At 42.3% G+C, this 22640-nt stretch overlaps 1 protein-coding gene across 1 annotated transcript; it reads left to right on the top strand.

Annotated features, from left to right (window-relative positions):
* Positions 1 to 7472: 7472 nt before the first annotated feature.
* On the top strand, positions 7473 to 21970 carry RPE (ribulose-5-phosphate-3-epimerase). Its single transcript, XM_077448361.1, has 6 exons — positions 7473 to 7670; positions 10884 to 10963; positions 11546 to 11685; positions 13393 to 13527; positions 18239 to 18325; positions 21582 to 21970. Exons 1-6 carry the CDS (start codon positions 7549 to 7551, stop codon positions 21702 to 21704), a joined length of 687 nt encoding a protein of 228 aa, XP_077304487.1. The 5' UTR covers positions 7473 to 7548; the 3' UTR covers positions 21705 to 21970.
* Positions 21971 to 22640: the final 670 nt, after the last annotated feature.

The following is a 22640-nucleotide window of genomic DNA, read 5'->3' as shown; positions in this document are numbered from 1 at the left end:
TTCATACAGAGTATGAACAGCCATCTGTCATCTCCACTGCACAGTCCCCTCCCCCCTTCAGTTAAAACACACAATAGGGAGCACATTAACCTCTTGATCGCCCCTAGCCCCTAGTGGTTAACCCCTTCACTGGCAGTGACATTTTTATTGCACTGAACGCTGTAAAAATGGCAATGGTCCCAAAAATGTGTCAAAATTGTCTTATGTGTCCGCCATAATGTCGCAGCCCCAAAAATTACTAGTAAAAAAAAAATTAATAATAAAAATGCCATAAAACTATCCCCAATTTTGTCGACGCTATTACTTTTGCGCAAACCAATCAATATACACTTAGCCCTTGTACACACGGTCGGAGAATCCGTCGGAATGTGTCCTATCGGACCGTGTCGTCGGATAATCCGACTGTGTGTGTGGTATGCATCGGACTGATTCCGTCGGAATATCCGTCTGACCCAATTTTCCAACATGTTGGAAATATTTCCCGACCAACTGGGCCGATCGGACATACTCCGATCATGTGTAGAGAATTTTGATCGGACCAAGTGCCACGCATGCTCAGATCAAATTCATACATCAAAGCTATTGGCTACTAGCCTGAATGTAGTCCCATCGTAACAAAATTACGTCATCACGTTCTGAAAGATCGGATTTTTTCGCCAATTTTGTCCGACCGTGTGTATGCAACAGTTTCGGACAAAATTTTTACCAAAAATATGTAGAAGAATACATATTGGCCTGAACTGAGGAAAAAATAGTTTTTTTATATATTTTTGGCGGATATTTATTATAGCAAAAAAGTAAAAAATATTGATTTTTTTTTCAAAATTGACGCTCTTTTTTTGTTTATAGCACAAAAAATAAAAACCACAGATGTGATCAAATACCACCAAAAGAAAGCTTTATTTGTGGGGAAAAAAGGACGTCAATTTTGTTAGGGTGGAACGTCGCACGTCCGAGCAGTTGTCAGTTAAAGTGGCGCAGTGCCAAATCGCAAAAAGTGCTCTGGTCAGGAAGGGGGTAAAACCTTCCGGGGCTGAAGCGGTTAAGAAAAAAAACTTACATTTTAAATAAAGAACTTTGAAGCAAAATTAGGGTCACAGCTCATCAGTGCACCCTGCTCAGTGCCTATCTGCAGCCTCTAAATTGCCCATCAATGCACCCTGCTCAGTGCCCATCTGCAGCCTATGAATTGACCAACAATGCAGCCAGTTCAGTGCCCATCTGCAGCCTCACATTTCCTATCATCGCATCCTCACCAGTGTTGGATTATCCCTGCTTTCTCCGAGGGAAGCGGAAGGCGCGAGCGCCAATGAATTACACCAGGGGTGTCCAAACTACGGCCCTCCAGCTGTTGCAGAACTACACATCCCATGAGGCATTGTAAAACTCTGACATTCAAAGACATGACTAGGCATGATGGGGATTGTAGTTCCTGAACAACTGGAGGGCCGTAGTTTGGACACCCCTGAATTACACAGAGCCATGATCTCCTGTGTACCCGGCGCTCCATCACTCATAGCCACACCTCCTGGCACTGCTCATATGATAGACAGAACAGTGGCCCAATGCGGGGCCAGGAGGCGTGGCTGTGACAGAGCGCCGGTTACACAGGAGATCGCGGCTCTATGTAATTCAGCGGTTCTTGCTCGTCTTCCCTCAGAGACAGCAAGGATCAGTGTATAACACACACCCATGGTTTCCCCTGATTTTAAAGGGAAAAAAGTGCGGGATTGCTTACAAAGAGCAGCTTTTATATACGTAAAACCTTTATCTCAAAAGATATCCATGGTTGCTGTAACTGCTTATAAAATGTAAGCTGGAGTTTGGCTTTTTTGTTACAATATCTAAATCTGCTAGTATATCTAACACTACCCTTCCCCCATGCTGACAATGCTGCTGTCTAAATGTGCCCCCTGTGCTCCTTCATCCAAAAGGGGGCACTCTAATACAGGGAGCGTGTTACTGGCCAGATCGCCAGGTGACAACAGATGGAAAAAGTCTGTAAAAGAAAACTGATGTAGCCACCACATCTAATGATTGGTAAGCTGCAATATATATTATATTTTTGTATTTGTGTTTAATACCGATTTTGTTCTACAGCTTGAATTTAAGTTTTGTGTGGTTGGACTTTTAACATAACAGAGGTTCTTTCAAAGCCAAATGCCTGCCAAAAACACTACCAATCACACAGCACATGCTACCCATCCCTGCTCTCACTTAGGCCCTATACATACACTTTTGTGATGCAGGATTGCAAGCAAAATCATGCAGAATCGCATGGTGCACAAAAATGTATAAAAATACAGATCTATTCTAACTACATTTCCCATGATGCTCATCCACTCTGCAGTGTAGTAGAGCATCGTGGGAAATGCGGTTCCAAACTATCTGGGGTTCCAAGGTTCGCTGTCACTAGTTATAGCACATGAGAAATCAAATGCCGAAAGCCCAGGAGCAGTGAGACATCTGTATGTCCATGATCAGGACAGAATCTGCCAACAGCCACCACGCAGTATGACTACCAAAGCGCGCAGACACGGTGAAGAACATATTCAGTTAAAAGAGAAGTTTAGGATTTCACTTTAAAAAAAATCATATTTACCTCGGTGAATGCTGCATCTGTCCCCCGGTGCCTCTAATGCCGCGTACACACGACTGGTTTTTCCGTTAGACTCTGACCGTCTTTCCGACGGAGTTCCGCTGAAACGGACTTGCCTACACACGTTCCCACCAAAGTCAGATCGTTTAGAACTCAATGATGTACGACAGGACTAGAAAAAGGAAGATCAATTGCCAGTAGCCAATAGCTCTCCTTGCGTAGTTTTTGGTCCATCGGAACAGCATACAGACGAACGGTTTTCCTGATAGGAATTGATTCAGTCGGAAAGATTTAACATGTTATATTTCTAGGTCCGTCAGAATTATTGGGAAAAAAAAGTCAGATGAAGCCCACACATGATCGGAATATCCAATGAAATGATTCTGTGTGACTTTTTCTGCCGAAAAATCTGACTGTGTGTACGTGGCATAACACTGAGAACCGAGCGATCTAACACCGCAGATCGCTCGGTTCTCACAGCTACCCAAACAGAGAGTTGCTGACGGTCAGTCACCACACTCTGCTCTGCCCCCCCCTCCCCCAGCTCGCTGGAGCGCTGGGCTGTGGAGGGGGCGAGAACCCTTAGTGGCTTGCTGAGAGGCCAAGCCAGGTGCTGGTCCAGGCATGTGGGCGGATCCCGACCATATGGTTGTGATCTTTGCCCGAGCCTAGACCGGCTCTGACGTCAGAACGAACTGCACTTCTGTGATCCACAGGAAAAGTACAGCCATACGAGCTTTGGCTGTACTTCTCCTCTAATTGAGTGAATTGCTAAATTCCTGTATATTAAATTAAAAGAAACTTATGTTTTTTTTTAAATCATACTTACCTAGGTGGATGCAGTATCAGTACAATGCTGCATCTGTCTCCGCTGCCTCTAAGACCCCTTTCACAATGCGCTGCCCATAGCATCGGTGGTAAAACGCCACTATTTTTAGCTGTGTTTTACCGTCAGATTTGCGGCGCATTACGGCCGCTAGCAGGGCGCTTTTAACCCCCACTCCCTGAGCAGAGAGTGGCAGTCACTGCCCCTCACTGGAGCTCTGGGCTGTGGAGGGGGTGGGGGAGGCCAGCTCAGGCTCCCAGCGGCTCGCTGATCGGGCATTTGTGGCTCTGTGATGTTAGCAGACAGCGGACTTCAGATCATTCTAAGCCAAAAAAATAGTGATTCTCATTTTGGCCAGAATCATCCAGCTCTAATAAGGACTCATCACAGTATTGTATCTCACTTTTTTATAAAGCATTACTGACCCTGCAAAATCCGGACTATCCAGATTATATAAGACATTGGGAAACAGATTTATAAATTAGATTTAAAGATAAACAAAAAGATAAGATTACTGTATACAACTTTCTTATATGTCTGCTACTTCTTGCAGAATGGCGGAGGTAAATTTTAAACGTCTTACTCGATGGCATTATACACCAGTAAAACTGCATGCAATGTTCCCGTCGAGTTCATCCTTGTATTGGAGGGACTGCAGAGACTGAGCTACACATGGGCATATATGGTGGTTCTGCCCTAAGAACCTCCTATTTTGGGAGGAAATGGCAAAGTTGATCTCTTTATTACAGGAGGGAGTAAGACCTAAACCACAATTTTCTGTCACTGTACAATAGAGCTGCACGATTCTGGCTAAAATGAAAATCACGATTTTTTTGCTTAGAAGATAGATCACGATTCTCTCATTATTCTTGCGGCGTAACATCATCTTTCACATTACAAAAAAAAATTGGGCTAACTTTACTGTTTCTTTTTTATTATTCATTGAAGTGTATTTTTTCCCCAAAAATTGTGTTTGAAAGACCGCTGGGCAAATACAGTGTGACATAAAATATGGCAGCAATTGAAATTTTATCCCCTAGGGCAGTGATGGCGAACCTTGGCACTCCAGATGTTTTGGAACTACATTTCCCATGATGCTCTGGTACCTTGCATTGTAGTGGAGCATCATGGGAAATGTAGTTCCAAAACATCTGGGGTGCCAAGGTTCGCCATCACTGCCCTAGGGTCTCTGCTAAAATATATATGTTTGGGGGTTCCAAGTAATTTTCTAGCAAAAAAAAATGATTTTAAACTTAAGAAACAAGTGTCAGAAAAAGATTTAGACTTTAAGTGGTTAAACTTCCTGCATTTACAGTTGTTTAAAAACTTGGCAGACTGCTTGGATTTTTTTCTTTACACACAGAGTTTCCCTTTGATCTAAGAAGGAAGTTAGTTACAATGTTTCATTTTAAAAACTTGGCAGACTGCCCAATGTTTTCTTTTGACAGCTGAGTGAGCAGATAAGTCTCTCCACTTGTTATATGAAAGAATCGCAAACTCTGCAATAGAGATCGTCAGAGGGGTTGAATCGAGATCACGATTTTTTAACGATTAATTGTGCAGCTCTACTGTATGAATTAAACAATAGGTCAATATAGGATGACTATGATTCCACAACTATTAAATGCAGGTAAATCTCTGATTCCATTATATTGGGAAAAATTATCTGTACATATCATCCTGCAGTGGCTGCGAAGGGCTGATGAGCTCTGCCTAATGGAAGAACTAACATGCAAGAACAAAGGGCCAACCAGAAAATATCTCAAGAAATGGGCAAAAAGGTTCAAATTTAAGACTACTGTGTTATACTATGAAATCATTTCAGACCCCAGTGAATAGTGTGTCAGAATACAACACATAATACTAACTATTTTTCAACCCTTTGCCAGTTCTACTTACTTGTTGCAGGTTCTCTCATCTCCCTCTTTTCCTTTTCCTCTATTCCTCTTTTTCCATGGATTTTTTATTTTTTCCCTCCCTTTCACTCTGGAGGCGTTTTTTCAGGCACTTTAGTGCAAAAAAAAAAAAAAAGCCTGAGTGCTTTCACACTGGGGTGCTGCACTGGCAGAACTTAAACAAGGTCCTGCAAGCAGCTTCTTTAAGGCACTTTAGGAGTGGTGTATACACCGCTCCTAAAGCGCCCCTACCCATTGAAAAAAATTTTTTTTACCAAAAATATGTAGAAGAATATATATCGGCCTAAACTGAGGAAAAATATGTTTTTTTATATATTTTTGGGGATATTTATTATAGCAAAAAGTAAAAAATTATTAGTTCTTTTCAAAATTGTCGCTATTTTTTTTATAGCGTAAAATATAAAAACCGCAGAGGTGATCAAATACCACCAAAAGAAAGCTCTATTTGTGGGGAAAAAAAGGACGTCCACTTTGTTTGGGAGCCACGTCACACGACGGCGCAATTGTCAGTTAAAGCAATGCAGTGCCAAAACGCAAAAAGTGCTCTGGTCCGGAAGGGGGTAAATTCTTTGTTCGAAGTGGTTAATAAGCACACTTACATGTCCAGGATGCCAGCGATGTCGGCCACCCGAGGCTGATCTGTCCATTGGATCGGGTCCCGGCGCCAAGTAAAAAAAAAGTTTTCGTTTTTTTTTTTCCCAGATTTTTAGGAGCATTTTTATGTTTTTTTTTAGGGTGGATCTCCGCTTTAACCTTTTTTTTTTTGGGTTAATTCTTATTTAACCACTTGCCGACCAGCGCACGACGATGTACGTCGACAGAATGGCACGGGCAGGCAAATGGGTGTACATTTACATCCCTTTAAATTTGCCGCCCTGCCATCGGGAGCGCGCCACCGGCGGCGCGCTCCCGCGCTGGTCGGGACCCCCGTGAGTCCGGTCGCGGGACCCGCGGACTAGATCGCCGCGGGCATACCCGCGATCGTCTCACGGAGTGGCCGAATGAAGAAATGCCGTTGTAAATAGCATTTCTCCATTCTGCCTAGCAACTAGTGACGCTGATCTCTGCTCCATTTGATTGGAGCAGAAATCAGTGTTCACTAAATGAAAGCCCAACCCCCCCCCCCACAGTTAGTAACACACCCCTAGGAACACTTAACCCCTACACTGCCACCCACTGGTTAACCCCTTCACTGCCAGTGTCATTTACACAGGAATCACTGCATTTATATAGCAGTGATTACTGTATAAATGACAATGGTCCCAAAAATGTGTCAAAAATGTCCGATGGGTCCCCCACAATGTCGCAGTCACAATAAAAATCGCTGATCGCCGCCATTACTAGTAAAAAAAATAATAATAAAAAATTATTAATAAAAATGCTATAAAACTATCCCTATTTTGTAAACGCTATAACTTTTGCGCAAACCAATCAATAATCACTTATTGCGATTTTTTTTACCAAAAATATGTAGAAGAATACGTAACTGAGGGAAAAAAATGTTTTTTTATATATTTTTGGGGATATTTATTATAACAAAAAGTAAAAAATTATGCGTTTTTTTCAAAATTGTCGCTCTATTTTTGTTTGTAGCGCACAAAAAAAAACCGAAGGGGTGATCAAATACCACCAAAAGAAAGCTCTATTTGTGGGAAAAAAAGGACGTCAATTTTGTTTGGGAGCCACGTCGCACGACCGCGCAATTGTCAGTTAAAGCGACGCAGTGCCGAATCGCAAAAAGTGGTCTGGTCTTTGACCAGCAAAATGGTCCGGTCTGAAAGTGGTTAAGGGCGTGTGGCAGGGGCGTGTCCTATGCCAACACACATTTGCTAGTAGGTATCCCTCATTTCCATCTCAAAATATTGGGAGGTATGTTCTAAATACTGAATTTCACTATATAGTCTCAGTTTACTGTTATAAATAAGTGTAAAATGCAAAACTCCGGTGAGTGTAACAAGATGTCCTCTTGCCCCTTCTCACTGTATCCTTACTGTGGACGAGTGCGGGGTGTAGCAAGATGGCAGCGATGAAACGTCACTGCCGTTACACATTCTGACGGGTCGCCTAATCTGACGGAACAGGGGACTATCTGCTGGACCAAGCCTCCTCAGGGCGCACGGGACTACACTTCCCATGATGCCGTGCTCTGGACGGGAACACGTGGTCAGGTCCTTGCGGCGCTGTTGACCTGTGGCCACACTTTCATCATGTCGTCTGGCTGTAAGATTGGTCCGTCCATCCTAAACAGCGATCTGTCCCGGCTGGCGGCGGAATGTGATCGCATGCTGCAGAGCGGGGCGGATTACCTGCACCTGGATGTGATGGACGGGTGAGAGCGGGCGGTGTGCGGCCAGTTTGGGTGGTCGGCATGGTGCGGCTTCCTCGTAGTCACCCGGGAGGGGAGTACAGAGGGCTATGGGTCTCCTGACATTGCACGCCTGTGTGGTGGGTGGAGGAGGGGCTCATTCACACCGGTGCAGTGCAATGTTCCCAGGGCTGGACAAGGGTCACTACATCCGGGCACTATTTCCACTTTTTAGGGTGCAACTAATAACCCCCATTAGCTGAAGAGCATTCAGGGGAGTTCTGAGGCCTCATTCACACAAGCTTTACATTAAGGACCAAGCCTATTGCTGACACTTGTTGCTTACAAGCTTTAATCAGTATTTTTTGTTAGAAAATTACTTAGATACCCCAAACATCCTTCCCCCTTTTTTTTGGGCAAAGACTCTGGAGAATAAAATGGAAGTCATTGCAATATTTTATGTTTTCTTTGGTTTTCTTTACACCGTCCCTTTAAAAAAAATGAAAAAATTCTGATCGCTTTTATTGATGTCACAAGGAATGTAAACAGCCTTTGTGACAGTAATGGGCAGTGACAGGTACTCTTTATGGAGGGATCGGCGGTCTAAAAGACCCCAAACCCATCCTTTGCACTTCAAAGTATTCAAAACTCCAAGATCGGCATTATTGAATGCTGCCATTTTTTTTTTTTTTTTTTTTTAAATCGGCTCCTTTGGCAGCCTAGTAAACCAGAAGTTTACTCACAACATTGCTTCTGGCTTTGTTCAGCTCTCCGGCCGGCTGGTTGCTCGGGTTTCCCGGTGGGATAGGAGACCTGGCCAGAGGGGGGTTCATAGTTAACCACTTGCCAACTGGGCCAATGCTAAAATTTCCCCCTTATATGTAAAAATCCTTTATTTTTTTGCTAGAAAATTACTTATAACCCCCCAAATATATATAAAAAAATAAAAGGGAACTAAAATAAATAATATTTTAATATTTTATTATAATAAATAATATAATATTTTAATTTAGCTGCACAATTAATCGTTATCGTGACCTTGACTAAAGTGTTTCACAATTCTGTCTGTGCAAAGAATTCTCTCTGCTCTTCTAAAGCCACAGCCCTCAAAAGAAAGGAAGAGAAAAAAAGTCTGCCAAGAATCAAAACAAAGTAACAAACATTCTTTATCAGTTGAACTTGAGTATAAACATTGTAAAAATTTGTCAATGGAATAGCCTTTGTGTAAGTGAGAGTTTAAAGCGGAGGTCCACCCTAAAGTGGACCTTTCGCTCATTGGAATCCCCCCCCCCCTCCGGCGCCACAATTGGCACCTTTCAGGGGGGAGGGGGGGTGCAGGTACCTGTACAGTACAGGTATCTGCACCCACTTCCGGCGTAGATTTTGCAGAAGGTACGCCCCTTTCCGCAGAATCTACGCCCCTTTCCGAAAGTCCCCCGCTGCCTGCTGGGAAACACACGGATCCCAGAGACAGCGGGCACCATCCTTATTGCGCAGCGCGACTCGCGCATGCGCAGTAGGGAACCGGGAAATGAAGCCGAAAGGCTCCACTTCCTGATTCCCATACCCAAGATGGCGGTGGCAGCACCCGAGAGACGATCGAGAGATCGGCTTCGGGTGACGACATCGTGGGCGCGCTGGGCGGGTAAGTGTCACTATTTTAAAAGTCAGCAGCTGCAGTATTTGTAGCTGCTGGCTTTAAAAAAAAAAAAACGGCGGACTCCCGCTTTAACCACTTACACACTAAACCTTTTTCTGACATTTGTTGGTTTCAAGTTAAAATCCTTTTTTTTTTCTTTTTTTTTTTTTGCTAGAGAATTATTTGGAACCCCCAAACTTTATATATATATTTTTTAGTAGAGACCCAAGAGAATAAAATGGTGTTTTTTTTTGTATAATGTGAAAGATTTTATGTCGCAAGAATCATGAGAGAATCGTGATCTTTTTATTCTAAGCAAAAAAAAAAAAAAATTGTGATTCTCATTTTGGCCAGAATCGTGCAGCTCTAATATATATGTGTATATGTATTCATTTTTTATTTTTTTTAACAGAGACCCTAGGGCAGTGATGGCAAACCTTGGCACTCCAGATGTTTTGGAACTACATTTCCCATGATGCTCAACTACACTGCAGAGTGCATGAGCATCATGGGAAATGTAGTTCCAAAACATCTGGGGTGCCAAGGTTCGCCATCACTGCCCTAGGGAATAAAGTGGCAATTGTTGCAATTTTTTTATGAAACGTGCAATTTTTGAAATGTGTGTCTTTATTTTTTATATAAAAAAAAAAATTCTTCATGAATTAAAAAAAATAAAAGCAAAACAATATTTACCCCTTTTTTATTTTATTTTAATATAATGTGCTTGATGATTTTATGCCGAGTAAATAGATACCTTACCTGTTATTCTTTAAAGTTGCACGCACTTGTGAAATGGCGACAAACTTTAATGCTTAAAAATGCATTTTGCATTCTCTTATATAAGTATTTAGCGTTTTTATTACTAATTAGATAGTAGTATTAGTCGACTCCCTGTATTGCACCTAAGAAGGATTTGCTATAGGGTAGGTGATTTGTAGTTCACAAAGGATACCTGGGCAGAGCTCATCAGACTCCTTGGGATTTCAGTTCAGCAGAGGCACTAGAGGAAGTAATGAACTCACAGGCTTTCTGGCAGGATCAACAAGTATTTTCATACTTCCAAAACTGATATAATAAAACTATATTTTAGCTCACTTTTTATCTATATATTTGCGGATGGGAGGGGGTGGAACACAGCTCAACTGCATGGTATTACCATCCACCAACCTCACGTGTGAACGAGCCCTTAGTTCACATCTGTGCAGGAAAGTCCCCAGCCCTGAAAACGTACCACATTTGCCAGTGTGTAGGGTACCATTACATGGCACCCCGGCATGTCTGCTGAAGAGCAGCGCATTTGTGTGCATGTAACCGTAAGATTCTCTGCAGAAAGTTTGAAGGTTACAGGGGGTCCGGACTGAATGAAATAGTTTTACAAAATGCAGCAGCTGCCAGTAATGGGATACTTCTCATTAAGATGTCATTTATTTTTGCATGGCGATACATTTTTCTTGCCTGGAGCTTCAGCCTTAAAGCGGTTGTAAAGGGTATTTTTTAAAATAAAATAATCAAAATGGTATGCTTACTCTGTGCAATAGCATATTTTACAATCCTGTTTGTGGTCCTGTGAATTTACAGAGCTCTACCTCTTGTTGCAGACATTTTGTTCCTAACATCACATTTGGACATCCGGTGGTCGAATGTCTACGAAAGCAACTGGGAAATGACCCATTTTTTGGTAAGATCCACAGTTCAAACATTTGTTAAATATTTCAATAGTCATTTTATAGTTGTAGATCTATTATTGTATTTAATAAGGCAGAGCATAGACCAGTGAGGTTATGCAAATTCCAGTTCCTTATAGCAGCCAGACAGATTTAGTGCCGTTATACCGGTGACCCTATCACTGTGGAGGACACAACAAGGAGTGAAAACACTCGCCTGCTTGCATTTGTCACTTCCTAGTTGGTAGCAAACTTTTTTTTTTTTTTTTGTTTTGTCCCCCCCCCATTGGGGAGACTTCCTGTCACTCCCTATCCCATAGCTACAACATGTGAGAGGAAATCTGTGGCTTCAGATACTGTTGGCTATACTTCCCCATACAGGAGGATTGGACACTGGCAAAAAACTGTAGGATAACCCCTCGTTCTCAGCATACCTCAGTTTTTTTGCTAGTGTGCTAAGGGAAAAATATAAAAAAAAATTCAGCTCCACTGAGAAAAGCCTAACCATGTTTTCCAACAGTCGTGTGACCATTTTTCTTAAACCTGACAGTATCTGAATTAATACACTCCCCATGTTTTCTATTTTTCATTGGTAGACATGCATATGATGGTGGCTAAACCAGAGCAGTGGGTGAAACCCATGTCAGCAGCTGGTGCCAACCAGTATACCTTTCACCTGGAGGCTACAGAAAACCCTGGAATTCTCATTAAAGACATACGAGAAAGTGGCATGAAGGTGAGTGGCATGGCTAGTGCACGTGGGTCTGTTTTTATGATGGTTTACGTTGCAGGCCCAAAACTGAAAATGTTACTTGAAAATACGATCTTTGAGTTTAAATGTTGATACCGCTGCCTGACTTTTGTGAGGTTGACGCAATAGCTACATCCTTCTGTCCTCCATACACTGTCTGTATGTGTGGGTGCCTACTCAAAGCCATGCAGGGAAGTGACTAGGCCTTATTTCCTAACTGCAACAGAGAAAGGTAAGGTTACTATCTTGTCTCTGCTGTCAAGACTGGCTTGATAAAATACAAGTCTTTACACTTCCATACATGTTATTTAACTGTAGGTTTAGCAGTTTGCCTAGCTTTAAAGCTGAGCTCCAGGTATACTGCTAAACACATGGTTAAACTACATTGAGGCTGGGTTCGTACTATTGTGAATTCATTGCGTGTTTCTCTGCATCCAATTCGCATAACAGGAGATTGACCGGCACTCTACGGAGTCTTGTGCATCTTTTGGTCTGTATTTGGCCGAAAAATTCGGGCTGAAATCATACCTAGAACGGTGAATGGCGACATATTGGAGTCCTGCTGTGTGCCACTGCGTTCTCCAGTGTGAACCCTGCCTAAAGAATACCTTATGTATTTGCTAATTCTGCTTATCCAGCCTTGTGATCAGGTGCTAGAGGGAGCTCTCAGGACATGGACTGCTCATTCAGCCCAATGTCTTCTCTAGGAGCATGCTTCCAGTGACAGCTGTGAGTGGCTTCTTCAGCAGACCAACTGAATGTAATTATAAGCAGGGGAGCTCAGGTGTGGGGAAATGTTCACTAATACGTTAGGAAATTCTTTTTTCGATTTCTGTTTATCCTGCTAGAACAATGGCAGATAAAGAATATGAACAAAAATTTGTTTCCTTTTTAACCACTTGCCTACCGCAATAGGTCAGTTCTATTGCAGGAAACGACCTACCTGTATGTCATTTTATGCAATAGCCACTGGGATGTGCGATTCCATGCTGATTGGACACAGGGGATGCCAATCAGTGGATCCCACATCCACCAGCCACCCACGATCGTTCCCTGGAGAGTCAGAATGGCAATCTGCCTATGTAAACCAGGCAGAACACCGTTCTGACAGGGAAGAAGATGGAGATCTTGTGTTCCTGCTAAGCATGTTAGAGAGCTTGCCAAAACCAGGGGCTGTAAGCTCTTGGGGGTGAAAGGGAGTTGGAAGGGCATGTACATTTTACGTTTAAGAAATTGAGTGAAGTTTTGAAAAAAATTATGCATAGAATAAAGCTTTAAATCAGAGCTTCACCCAGCAGGGGAAGTTCTGCTTTAAGGCCTCTTCCCCCACTCCTGTTTGTGAAATGGAGATTGCGGGAAGCAGTGGGAACCCGATTTTGAAAGGTACAAACGTTCCTACTTTAGCTCCAACCGCCTAGGCAATCAAAAGCCAAAGTTTTCCTAACATAGCGCCCCCCCTCCCTATAGTAAAGATGCCAGTGAGGGGACACTGGGAGAGAACAGCTGGAGTGAGCACACAGCTGGATCATATGACAGGATAGTGGCTGTTTATTAAAAGTCAGCAGCTACAGTTCTTGTAGCTGCTGACTTAATTTTCACATAAGAGACGGGTACAACTCTATAATTGCACTTTACTGTGGTTTTCATATACTAATACCGTCTTATCTGAACTCCTATGCTTGTCTTCCACAGGTGGGATTGGCAATTAAACCAAATACTACGGTGGAAATTCTTGCACCATGGGCAAGTCAGATTGATATGGCCTTGGTTATGACAGTGGAGCCTGGATTTGGAGGACAGAAGTTCATGGAGGACATGATGCCAAAGGTAAAATTAACTGCTACTATACTTGCTAATTAACATAAGATGGAGCAAAAGGAGGGATATTATGAAAAGATGCTGTTCTTGGTGCACTGATGCAGGTTACGGAGTGTTTGGGAATGTCGTAGAGAAGACCTGCTTTAAATATATATACTATATTACCAAAAGTATTGGAACGCCTGCCTTTATACTCACACAAACTTTAATGGCATCCCAGCTTAGTCCGTAGGGCTCAATATTGAGGTGACCCACCCTTTGCAGGTTTAACCGCTTCCACTCCTGGGAAGGCTGACCACAAGCTATAGGCATGTGTCTGTGAAAATGTTTGGCCATGCTTCCAGAAGCGCATTTTGTGAGGTCAGGTACTGATGTGTATGAGAAGGCCTGGCTCGCAGTCTCTCCTCTAATTCATCCTAAAGGTGTTCTATTGGGGTTGAGGTCAGGACATTCTGCAGGCCAATCGAGTTCCTCCACCCAAAACTCACTCATCCATGTCTATATTCTGAACCCGATAGAGCAGAGGTTCGCAAACCTGTCCTCAAGTACCCTCCACAGGCCATGTTTTGGGAATTTCTCTTGAATAAAATAGTTGTCCAAAATACCATACCAAGCCATTGACTCTGATTTAAAGCACCTGTGCAAGATAAAGGAAAACCTGCAAACACGGCCTGTTATGGGTACTTTAGAACAGGGTTGAGAACCACTGCGATAGAACACCTTTGGGAGGAATTAGAGCAGAGACTGCAAGCCAGGCCTTCTCGTCCGCATCAGTGCCTGACCTCACAAATGTGCTTCTGGAAGAATGGTCAAACATTCCCATACCATTCCATGCCTAAAGCTTGTGAACAGCCTTCCGAGAAGGAGTTGAACCATTTATAGCTGCAAAGGGTGGGCCAACTCAATACTCAACCCTACGGACTAAGACTAGGATGCCATTAAAGTTCATGTGCGTGTAAAGGCAGGCTTCCCAGACTTTTGACAATCTAGTGTGTGTGTTTGCTGTGGTTATTGTGTTTTTTTTTTTTTTTTTTATTTTTTTTTTTATTATTATATCGGAGTATAGCATTGTCAACTCCTGGGATATTGACCTGGTCAGTTAAGTAGCAGAGGGGGTTAATCAGTTTCAGCTGCTTTGTTGATGAATTTAACAGGTACACTAGATGGGCAACAATGAGACAACCTCCAAAACGGTAATGGTTTTACAGGTGGAGGTAACTGACATTCCCCCCCACACTCCTCCTTTTCTGACTGTTTTTCACTAGTTTTGCACTTGGCTCGGGTCAGTGTCACTACTGGTAGCATGAGGCGATACCTGGACCCTATAGAGGTTGCACAGGCAGTCCAACTCCTTCAGGATGGTACATCAATATGTGCCTTTGCCAGAATGTTTGCTGTGTCTCCCAGCACAATTTCAAGAGGATGGAGGACATTCCAGGAGATGGGCAGATGCTTTAGGAGAGCTGGATGGGGCCGGTCCATATCCGTCTATCCAGCATGATATGTTTCCACATTGAGATTTGATGTTTATTCAGTATTCCTTAAATTAAAACAACTAATCGATTATGAAATTAATCGACTACTATTTTCATAATCGATTAATCGGGCAGTAACACAACGGGGTTTAAAAAAAACCTAAAATGAGCCCTTTATAGTACAAAAATATAATCACTACTGTAAATATTACTTTCACTGTTCTACAGTAAAAAAATTATTCATATCTATGTTTGGTGCTTTTTGTAGAAACGCACTACAGTTCATTTACATGGTTTCCTATGGGACATGTTCATATCTGTGCTTTTTTCAGCCACTGCATATTTGGAAAGGGTCAGGAACTTTTAACGCAAAACTGTGCTTTTTTTTTTTGGTTCAATATACTTCAATGAAGCTGCAGAAAAGAATGTAATGCATTTTTGCAGCAATTTGTTTTTTAATCTGGCCAAAAAAAATGCAAAAAATGCAAATTGCAGTAAAATCATGTGTGCAAAAATCAAAACGCACAGCAAAAAGCACTGCAGAAACAGATCAAAAGCAAAAACTGCATAGGTGTGTACTGAGCCTTATGCTGGCCTCGGGGGATCAATTTCTAGGTGAGAATATTAAGATGAAAAATGTTTGTACATTTGCTGAATGAATGAAAGAATTTTGTTTGAAATTTTCACTTAATTTCTAAACAAAAACCACATACACTGTCAGAAAACTTCTTGGTCAAAGGAATTTTCAATTTCCAAATTTTCCCGTCACTGTGGTTGAAAATGAACGTCAATTTGACACACTTTTTTATTTTTTATTTATTTTTTAAGGTTATTAACCAATTAATCTAAACAATAATTGGGCAACTAATCGATTATGAAAATAATCGTTAGTTGCAGCCCTAATTTATATATATATATATATTATAGTGTGTGTAGTTTTCCGGCTACCTCTGCAGCTATCACAGATTGCCTTGTAGAAGAGATTGTGACTTCGCTATCATTTAGTACATCAGTGAACCTCACAGAGTACCATTACTAAACACTTTCTCTTTTGACCCACGGCTATGAATCAGATTCAGACTTTCAGAATCCATTTTTTCAGCACAAGTTTGAATTTCATTTAAGGCTGTAGGGGGCAGTAAAACCATTCTACTCAACACTGAACAACAAGCCTTCAAATTGTTCTTTGAGAGAGTATTACTAGTAAAGCAAAAAAATCACAGTAACAAGGAAACAAAACACACAACACACATGCAAGGCCTCATTCAGACAAAAATAGGGCTTCTATATTAAGACTTACTGAATTTGTATTATCTGTTCCACTGCTTTCCAAGAAGTTCTGGGACTGTTTGAGTTAGGGCAGGAATAAATGAAAATAAGGATAAATATTTTTATATAGCAGCTTTCTAGTAGATGTGATGACTGCAGTAGTTTTTTTTTTTTTTTTTGAAGGTGAAGTAAATTTTTTGCAAGTACAGGAAAATGCCTAAAAATCAATCTATAAATGTGAAGCTGCCCACAAAACTTCAGCACAAAAAGGTTTGCGGCGCTATGAGAGAGAGAGAGATAATTTTGCAATGCTCCAAAAAAACAATTTAAGATAGAGATGATATGTGTTTGTATATTGTATAATCCCATAAGTGCTTCAAGAGTCTTATTCATGATTTTTTTTTTTCCCACATGTGTCTAACAGGAAAAGTGTCTACACACCGAAACCACAACAAGGGGGTCCCCAGATTAAAGTGGTTGTAAACCCACATAGAAAAAAAAAGACCTGCAAGACAAAGGCATAATGAGCTAATGTGATGTAATACTCACCTGAGATCGAAGCCCTCGCACATCGCTCCCGGAGTTGCTTACTTGCATCGTGGGCTCTGGCGCTGTGATTGGCCGGAGCCGCGATGATCACATGCTGATGGCACACTCACTGAAGCAATGGCACATTTGTGCCATTGCTTCAGTGCGCATGTGCCAATGATGTTGGCACATGTAGATACAGGGGATATCTCCTAAACCATGCAGGTTTAGGAGATATCCGGGGTGGCTACAGGTGAGCCTTATTATAGGCTTGCCTGTAGCAAAAAGTGGATTGTAAGGGTTTACACCCGCTTTAAGAGTGCAGCTAACACACTTGGCCAGATGGGTAAACAGGTGGATCCAAGCCAGACAGCAATATCCTCCAGTGTGTACTACCCTCAATGTTTTTTATTGGGTACACTGTGATGTCTTGGTGGTACTGTCTAACCAAACAAGCCAACAAAAATGATGGATCATAGTGTAGTAGTCTTTATTAAACCGAATGAAGCAGCAGTACAATCATCCACTACATTTGGTTTAATAAAGACTACTACACTATGATCCATCATTTTTGTTGTCTTGGTACTGTTTAACCGAGCCATCAGTGTACTTGCCAAATTAAGCCTGCTTAGCTGAGTGACAGCACATTACTTTTGGTGAGTGTGTACTGCATGTGGGGAAGAAACTTTGGATCACATGCTAATATTTATATCCACTACCTGCACGGGTGTTATTATTTGCACAATTTTTGTTAGAACACAAATTACCACACGATATAAGCTTTTGTTTTGTTCTACACACTGTAATTTTGTGAAATTGAAGATTTCAAACACTGTATGCTGAGAATCTGATCACGGAGGAACTACATTTAAGCGCTTTGTGCTGTTCTCTTGGTTGAGACAGCCTTTGGTTCCGGTATGTTGCCACTTCTCCTGGTAGACACGTGGTAAAGTTTTTCATGATTAAGGCTCTTGAAGCACTTATGGATTTTTTTATTTATATACACAATTTTTAGATTGGAGCGCTGCAAACCTTTTTGTGCTGCAGGAAAATACTGGTTGATCCTTCTTGAAATCCAGCGTACTTTTAAATTCCTATACAGTGATTTGACAACATTTGTTGGGGATTTTAGTCCTCTGAGTTATCCTCGGTTACAGACATCAGGAAAGTGGGAGGTGTTTATAGTCCAAATCAGGATAGCAGCTTAGGCTGACAAGGATCACCAAGGGAAAGAAGCCAACACATCTAGGTTATGATGATGTGAGATATAACATTTATTTGCTTGATTTTAGATACCTGACGGGTTTCCTTCTGACCATACTTGATAGGCCACATATGCAAATTTTGATAAAATCATACTATTCTAGCAGGCATTGTTTTACTGTTCTGTGTTTTGATCCTACTGTGTCTTGAAACTTCTCTTTTCTGCTTGTACTTTTTCATTGCAGGTACAGTGGTTAAGGTCACAGTTCCCTTCACTGGATATAGAGGTAGATGGTGGTGTTGGACCAGACAATATACACAGATGTGCTGAGGTAATAGTTGGAGCTTATTGACAAACTAGCCTTTGCAAATTAGGTAATTTGGTCAGGCTATTTCAAGCATTTAAAGGCTCATATTTGAAGCACATCCTTGACTCAATTTTGAGCTTTAGTGAAGTCATATAACTATGTCAAGATGAAGGACAGTGCATGCTCGGGTCTATGGTCTTTTGCAATGTCTAGAACATTTAAGAGACGCTTTTCGGCCGATAGCGGGGAGATTTTAACCCCCGCTAGCAGCCGAATAAAGGGTTAAAAGCACCCACGCTTTGCAGGCACTTTGGCGGTGCTGCCCATTGCTTTTAATGAGCAAGGGCGCTTCAGTAGCAGTGTATACACTCCTTCTAAGGCCCCTTTCACACGTGCGGACATTATTTCCGTATTTCATCCATCTGTTTGCGGATGAAATACGGACATACATGCATTCCTTTGGGATAGCGGGTGTCTGTGGATGAACATCCGCAGACACCCAATATCGTCCGCCTCCACTATTGTCCGATTCTGCAGACGGAGGAAAATCCTACTCTTCTATCCGTCTGCAGAGAGGACAGATGGTCTGTGTTCGTTCGATCGTCCATAGAGGAGAGCGGAGAGCTGACAGGGCGGTCCCTGCACAGTGTGCAGGGACCGCCCTGTTATCCGCCGGCTCAGCGGGGACAACGGAGCGATCCCCGCTGAGCAAGCGGATCATTACTGATCCATCCCGTGTGAAAGGGGCCTAAAGCACCTCAAAGATGCTGCTTGCATGACTTTTTTTTTTTTTTTTAAAGGCCTGGCTGCGCAGCGCCCTAGTGTGAAAGCACTCGGGCTTTCCCACTGGGGAGCATTAAGAGACTTTAACAGGGTCTATTTTTAGACCAAAAGTGCCTGAAAAATGCCTCGGTGTGAAAGGGGTCATACTTAAAGTACAATTGGCAAAGGAAACCTCTAAAACACTTGCCTATCTTGGATCCCACTGTGGCCAGTCATATGACCAAGTGCTTAGTCATGTGATCATCTCTCCAAAGGAAAGGATCAGCTAAACTAAACTGGAATTCTAAAATTGATATAAAAATATCCTCAACTAAAAAGCCAAAATACACTATATTGGGATGACTGCCTTTATATGCACATGAAATATATTGGTGTCTTAGTCTGTAGGGTTCAATATTAAGTTGGCAAAGCAAGGTTCATAAAAACATGGATGAGCGAATTTGTGGTGGAGGAATTTCACAGGCCTGCGAGTCCTGACCTCAACCCAATCGAACACCTTTGGGATAAATTGTGGAGTGGAGACTGCGAGCCAGGCCTTCTCATCCAACATCAGTACCTGACCTCGCAAATGCACTTCTGGAAGAATGGGCAAACATTCCCTAAAGCCCCGTACACACTATCAGATTGTCTGCTGAGTTTTTCCTTCAGATTTACCAAAACCATGTAGTAGAAGGGCCTGCCTGATTGCATACACATTGAAACTCCTAAGGTTTGACCTCATATTATATGGTTTTGGTAAATCTGAAGGAAAAACTCAGCAGACAATCTGATAGTGTGTATGGGGCTTTAGACACGCTCCTAAACCTTGTGGACAGCCTTCCCAAAAGAGTTGAAGATGGTATAGCTGCAAAGGGTGGGCCAACTCAATATTGAGCCCTACGGACTAAGACTGGGATGCCACTAAAGTTTGTGTGTGTATGTATAATGTGTGTCCCAATACTTTTGACAGTATAGTGTATATGACCCGTAAGCTATTCATTTGGGGTGTTTTTTTATTTTTATTTTTTCCCTTCTTGTTAGTCTGTCAGCTGGAAAAATAGACTGCCATTTGGTTTTCATCCTCAAGGAAGTGGTACACAGTTTAAAGAAGTCCAGCCAAAGCTTGTTTGGCTGGGCTTCTCCTACGGATCAAAGGAGTGCAGGTCGTTTTGCACTCCTGTGACCCTTTTCAGCAGAGAGCAGGCTGAAGTCCCCTCTCTGGTGACGTCAGATTTCAGTCCAGGTACCGCGTCATGGCGACAGTCTGGTTCCACCAAGTGCCTGGACTGACACCCGTCTTAGCCTCATCGAGCTCCTGAGAGCCTGAGACGTCCGGGTCCACCCCCTCCACAGCTCAGCGCTCCAATGAGCGTGAAAGGAGATGAGCAGAGAGCTGTGATTGACAGTCTGTAGCTTTCTGCTCACAGAGCTCTGAAAACCAAGTGATCAGTGATGTTCGATTGCTCGGTTTTCAGTGTAGTGGCGCCAGGGGACAGATGCAGCATCGGACCGATCCCTCATCCACCTAGGTAAGTATTAATGGTGGGGGGGGGAATAAACCTTTACTTCTCTTTTAAGCTGTAGTAAGTGAGAGTAAAGCGTGGCTATTAAAGTGATTGTAAAGCTTCATTTTTATTTATATTTTTTTTAAATGACAACATGTTATACTTACCTGCTCTTTGCAAAGGTTTTGTGCAGAGCAACCCCAATCCTCTTCTGGGGTCCCCCCACGGAGCTCCTGGTGCCTCCTCTTCTCGAGTACCTCCATGGATAGCCGAATTCCATGGGCGCTCCCGAGTCCTGCTGCTGTGTCCATTGACCTGCCCCCTGGCTCCCGTGTTACTGGATTTTATTGACCACAGCAGGAGCCAATGGCTCCTGCTGCTGTCTATCCAATGAGGACCCAAGATGGGGGCTGGAGCTGCTGTGCTCATCACTGTCACTGCAGCACAGTTTTTTCACCTTAATGCATTAAGGTGAAAAACAGTGAGCGTTTACAACCCCTGGACTGTAATATGCCAATGAAGGGGTAGCTTGATAACCTAGGGCTTTGGGAACCAAATTGCACTTCTAAGGTGTGTCAAAACTGTAAATATTATTTATAAGAACGAAGGCCTGTGGGGTAAGTTGTATTGCTTGCATATAGTCAAAAGGGCGTAGGGTTCCGTCATAGATATGCAATAGTGTTTAAAGGGGTTTTAAAGTCTCATGGTTTTTCACCTTTAATGCAGTCTCTTTTTTTTACTTTTCTGTGATTAACCAAATTGCCCAACTTCTTCTCCTTCGTTATATACCATTTAGTGTGCGCATAACTTTACATATATTGTAATTAAATGGCATTTAACATTTAGGGGCCCTCTGTAGTGTTCTCATTCTGTGTTATTTTGCTACCCTGATGAGTTTGGCCTTTCATCTTGTGTCTTTTAAGGCCTGCCTTACCTGTATTGTTTGGGCATTTGGGGAAATTTTTAGTCTGTGTTCCATGTGTTAACTTGCAAATAATGTCATATTTTAACAGGCTGGAGCTAATATGATTGTATCTGGAAGTGCAGTTATGAAAAGTGATGACCCACGCACTGTGATTAATCTGCTTAGAAATGCCTGCTGTGAAGCCATTCAGAAACGCTCACTGGATCGATGAAATCCTCGTTCTCTGGCCCTTTTTAAGAGCGCCGTGGAACCATTCGCATACCAAGAGCGGACCCTGGGACATAGACTAGTGTGGCACAGTATTGACCACCTTCAAAGTGCAGCTTTTCTTTAGCTAAAGACTGTAAGACAGATGCGGTTGAAATTTTTTTTAATGTTTTTTATTTTTCCTTGTGTATCAAACTTATTTGCTACTGAAAATGGCTAGATTTATTCTGTGGAGAGAAAAAAAAAAGTTAAAGTGGGTCCAAGCTCTGAGTTGTACTGTCTTGATCACTTCTTATGAGACTTATTCACTGGGAAAGTATGTTTAACATCATTTTATTATGCCTTATTTGAAATAGAGTGTTTGCCCAGAAAGTAAAAAAAAAAAAAAAATTCCTCGCATCAACTCATTCTTGCCTTCCCCACTGCTCAGCTGCTCCTCTGAAACTCCAAAAACCCTGTGGAATCTCCATGTTGAAGTTTTCAGTGTTAATAACCCCCTCCCCATATTACAGTATGGAGTCCTATTGATTGGCTATTCAGGACTGAGTGCTGCATCCTGGGTGGGGGGTTGCGTGGGGCTTTATACCCAGGATCATGGGGTATATAAGAGGGTCCCAACAGGAAGCACAGCAAAGGGGAGTATCGGTGAGTGGGAGCTTTTGTTAGAAGAGAACCTGACACTGGGTGAAATGATAAATTCTTTATACGGGCTGATGCATTAATACGTTATGTAAATACACAAGGAGTCATTTCAAAGTCCTCTAGCATATTGTGTAGCTTTAGCGAAGGACAAATGTGTGCACAATAAATACACACAGTACCTACTTGCCTCCGGTAGGGCTAAATAAATTATGCAGTAGCAAGATCCCCATTTTTGAATGGCTCAGAATCTAAGCTTGCAAAAATTCAGGACAGGCCCAAATAGTGAGCAACATGGCAC

The sequence above is a fragment of the Lithobates pipiens genome, unplaced genomic scaffold (assembly GCF_037356315.1).
Source record: "Lithobates pipiens isolate NorthernLeopardFrog02 unplaced genomic scaffold, aLitPip1_a1.2 Scaffold_22, whole genome shotgun sequence".
NCBI classification, from domain to species: Eukaryota; Metazoa; Chordata; class Amphibia; order Anura; family Ranidae; genus Lithobates; species Lithobates pipiens.
This window is presented reverse-complemented; position numbering and strand designations above follow the sequence as displayed.

Coding starts and splice junctions, on each gene's coding strand:
- RPE (XM_077448361.1), top strand. CDS start 7,549: ATGTCGTCTGGCTGTAAGATTGGTCCGTCCATCCTAAACAGCGATCTG. Junction 13,528..18,238: donor TGGAGGACATGATGCCAAAG/GTAAAATTAACT, acceptor TTTTCATTGCAG/GTACAGTGGTTAAGGTCACA. Junction 18,326..21,581: donor ATATACACAGATGTGCTGAG/GTAATAGTTGGA, acceptor ATATTTTAACAG/GCTGGAGCTAATATGATTGT.